At 46.8% G+C, this 4,335-nt stretch overlaps 1 protein-coding gene across 1 annotated transcript; it reads right to left on the minus strand.

Annotated features, from left to right (window-relative positions):
- On the minus strand, positions 1-3,977 carry LOC309813850 (protein phosphatase 1D-like). The gene has a single exon (XM_082639002.1). The coding sequence runs from the start codon at positions 3,834-3,836 to the stop codon at positions 2,166-2,168; it is 1,671 nt and encodes a 556-aa protein (XP_082495128.1). The 5' UTR covers positions 3,837-3,977; the 3' UTR covers positions 1-2,165.
- Between the last annotated feature and the right edge of the window lie 358 nt (positions 3,978-4,335).

The raw sequence follows: 4,335 nt of genomic DNA on the forward strand, positions 1-4,335 counted from the left end.
TGGGAACTGACACAGCAAAATTTGTTAACATTGCTAGAAAGTGGGTTACGTCCTTCTAAATTCCACTGCATCTACCAACTTGTAGGCAATAGGGATATGGTATGACCAATTCAAATTTTATATTTTAAAATGCCACTCAGAAATGTTTAACTTAATATGATGATTTGAGCACAGACATCCAACTCTCTAATTCCCCATCCTTGTGACTGATCTTGTCCTGAAAAGAATACAAAAGAGAAGAGAACAAATAATACTACCTTTTGCCTCAATTCTTAAGGACTTTTCTTCATTCTTAAAGACTTGTGTAGATGGATGTGAATTGATCGTGAGGGATGACTCAAAGCCTTTTCTGAGAAAGTTTCTGTTTCTTAGGCAGCAAGTAGAGGAGATTTGAGCAAGGTTTTATTAATGTCCCTGAGTTTGGAGGAGCTAGGAGGGCATACTGAGTGACTGTTGAGGGACCAGATGAGAATGTCAGTATTTGTTGCAATAGCTCAGTAGTAATAGAAGCTCTATTAAACAAAGCCAAAGATGGACAGGTCTTCTCTCTGACTATCCTATTCTGAAGAATGGGACAAAGAAGGAAAGTACACACAACATGGCCAGATCACAGGGCTTCTCGGTCAAAGAGAAAACTGATAAAGCCAGTACCTGGTGGGTTGGCCTCATCAAATGTGAGAGACACTCTGTAGGTTCCCCTCAATTCCTGAATTCTGGTCGATCTTTATTTTTTTTGCGGTACGCGGGCCTCTCACTGTCGTGGCCTCTCCCGTTGCGGAGCACAGGCTCCGGACGCACAGGCTCAGCGGCCATGGTTCACGGGCCCAGCCGCTCTGCGGCATGTGGGATCTTCCCGGACCGGGGCACGAACCCGTGTCCCCTGCATCGGCAGGCGGACTCTCAACCACTGCGCCACCAGGGAAGCCCTCTGGTCAATCTTCGAATGGAAAAGTTGACTTGTATCAAACAGTCCTGGAGTTTACTGTCTGTGGGGAGGACCGCTCACATGGGCAATGAGCTCATATTGTCATTCACCAAAGAGTCACTTATTCTCTCTGTGGGAGGGTTATTCTTTTTTTTTTTTTTTTTTTTAACAGTTCACTGATTTTGTTCGATGAACAAACATGTCCATATAATCAATGAAAACCATAGGATATATAAAATAATTTAAGAAATGTTGGGAATTAGCAGCACCATCTGTTATTGACATAGCAAGAAAAACTTCACATATTTTATGCAAACACTAGAAGAGGATATAACTACTTTTAAGACCCACTAATGCCACTGAATGTCCAGGATGATTGAGAAGGGCATCTTTTTAGGCAAACCTACCTCCTTCTACTTCAAAGATTTGGTGAGCAAATCTGATGATTAATGTTTAGAAAAAATGCTACTGAAAGAAATAAGAGATACTGCATAGTATTTTAATTAGGACAAGGAGACTAAAACCCAGCTGCTTTTGCATGGCTCAACACTTCTGCTTCTATGAAAAATTTAGTTCTGAATTATGAAATCAGAAATAAAGAATAATTTTTAAAAGACACTAGTTGTCTCTAAGAAACATTAAGTGGAACACAGGTCACTATGAAAATACATCACTTTTCCAGTTTGCTTCATAATTTACTTTAAAAAGTTGTGTAGCTTTCATCACACGTGACTTATACAAATGTCTTAATAAGCATTTTTAAAAGTTTAAATGTATTTCTAAAATCGAATAGATTCTTTTGATCTTTTTTTAAACCTTTAGCCCTGTTGTTACATTTACTGTGTATCAGTGTAAGAGACTGAGTTTGTGTGAAGGATACAAATTTACACACATTTTATAGCAACTTATACCCTAACATCTACAAAATTCACAGGTATAATACAAGCAAGTACAAGGCCAGGATAAAACTGTTGAATTCCAAAAAGTCAAACTGTATACTATTTTTATTTTGTCCCCTTAAAAAAAGTTCAGCTTCGGCACCAAATTCATAAAGCCCTCTTAGAAGTCTGGAAAAAAAAATTCCAGATATATTTCAGCAAACACAAACAGTTTTTCTGTGCTGGTGAAGTAAAGGATTTCCCATTTTCTTCTGGCCCCTAAGTCTGCGTCACATGGTAAGTTTAACAGAGTTCTTTCGCCGTGAGTTTGTGGGGAGGCTTGCAGGCTGAGCACCGCTGCTTCAACTTAAACCATTTCGTCTATGCTTCTTCACAAGAGGGCCAGAGTTGGATTCTTCTAATGTCCTTTTGAAGTTTGTTGGAGGGGTTCTTTCAACTTCTTGAGCTTTCATTTGACCTGGGATCGACATCTCTAAGTTTTTTTGGTCCATGATGGTGTTTGTTGAATTGGTAGGCACAAGGCCAACTGACAGGCTATTATTCAAAGAATCATGTATCCTTAAAGTCAGGGCTTTAGTGCAATTTTCTTCAAGTGGCTCTGGATCTTTTGAGGATATGACTGCAGCCTGGACATTCCCTCGAGCTATCTCAGCTGCGACTTCTAAATAATTCTCTGAGAAGGCATTACTACGAACAAGAGCAGGTATGTGGTCCTTAGAGTTCAGCCTTGGCCATGGGTCCTCCTCCAGTGACTTGACTGGTGGTGTAGAACATGGAGAAGGAGTCATCACGCAGGTTTCTTGACTATTATAGGAAGGGCTATCAGTCAGGTTCAGGTAGAGCTCGTCTCCATTGGTGAAATCTCCCTGAGTGCCCACTCCTGGAGAGATGCAGATTACTATGGCACTAGTATTATCCGCTCGAAGCCTACGCTGCCTCCAGCGGCCTAGAGCTCGATTCACAAGCATTTTGGCACAAGACTGTCCATGCTCACCCATCAGGTATTTTATCTCCTCTTGGTCCTGGCACATTGAGATGGCATCTTGAGGTGGAATCATATTCCAAAGACCATCACTCCCCAAGATAATATACTTGTGCTTCTGGGGATCAAGAGTGTGGACACTTGTGTCTGGTTCAGGTGACACCACAAACTCACCACTGAAGAAATCATAGCTCCAGAAATCACCAAGTGCTCTTGCTACTGCCAGAAATGGAATCTGGTCAATGACTGTGCTCCTTCTCACAGGTCCACTGTGAGTGAGCCGAGGTCGTTTCCAAACTACACGATTCACCCCAGACTTGTTCATCACGCTCCCCCCAAGTGCTTCAATTCGTTCTCTTTCCTTGGGAAGTTCTGGCTTATGGTCCTGTGTCACCTCCACCGCTCTGACAAAATCATCCTTTGGGTCATCCTGAATTCCAAGAACCACCCCTGAGTCACCCACATGAGCTACATACATCTTCAGGCCCCGTATGATGACCACACTGGCAGTTGTCCCTGACGTGCTGGGAAGACCTTTCATAGTCTTTGGCCATTCTGCCAGTTTCTTCCACATGGCGAGATGACAAGCGAGGAAGCCTTTGCGGATGGCAGCGCACACCTTCGCCGGCTCGGAAGAGGTGAAGCCCTTCTGCTTCTTGATGAAACCCCACAAGTGCTCCCGGGCAAACTGTGCCGCCTCCCGCCCGCCGTGCCCGTCGCACACGGCGAAAAAGGCCACTGAGGAACGACGGCGACAGCAGCAGCCGGGAGCCGGCGAGGCCCCGGCGTCCGGCGGCGCGTCGCAAGCCTCTCGGGCTGCCACCGCCGGGCCTTTCCCCGAGATTTCGCCGCCAGGAAAAGCCAGCGGTGACCGCTGCGGAGGCAACGGCTGAGAGAGAGACCGCCGCGGCGAGGGTTCTTCTTCAGCCGTGGGCTCGGGCTCCACCACGATCTGAGTAACGTCCTCCATGTGCTTCCTCCCGCCCTGGTCTGAGAAGACGCTCACTCCCAGGGAGTACAGCCCCGCCATGGCAGGCTGGCCGAGATCCCGCCGGTCCCACGCAGCCCGCCGAATGCGGCAGCGGGATGCACACTCTGCGCTCGCCGGCCAACTATTGTTTATCTTCGACTACGTCGAGAAGGGGGAGGGAGCGGTTCCGGGAGGGGGAGGGGCGCGCACGAGGTCGAGACTTGTCCGCCAGAGCTGGGCAGAAGCGCCAGGGGGAAAGGAGCCGACCAGCTGCGTCTTCGCAGTGCGCCTCCCGGGAGGGTTACTCTTCACACTCTGTTGAAGTCAGGCTTGGCCATGAGACTTGTTTTGGCCAATGCAAAGTGACCCTGACCCAGCCTCATGCACAGCATCCCGTTCCCTTTGAGTAGAACGCCTCCCCTTCCCGAGTTGCCTACTTAGAGAGCTGCTACTCATCCCAAACAGTCAGCTGGCTCAGAAGCCTTAGCCCACCTATTCAGGCAGGTGTCAAGCAGCCTGCTCATTCCTTTGTGGTAGCTCTGGTCATATTATTCACTTC

This window comes from Mesoplodon mirus (genome assembly GCF_964341445.2).
Source record: "Mesoplodon mirus genome assembly, chromosome: 12".
Classification (NCBI taxonomy): domain Eukaryota; kingdom Metazoa; phylum Chordata; class Mammalia; order Artiodactyla; family Ziphiidae; genus Mesoplodon; species Mesoplodon mirus.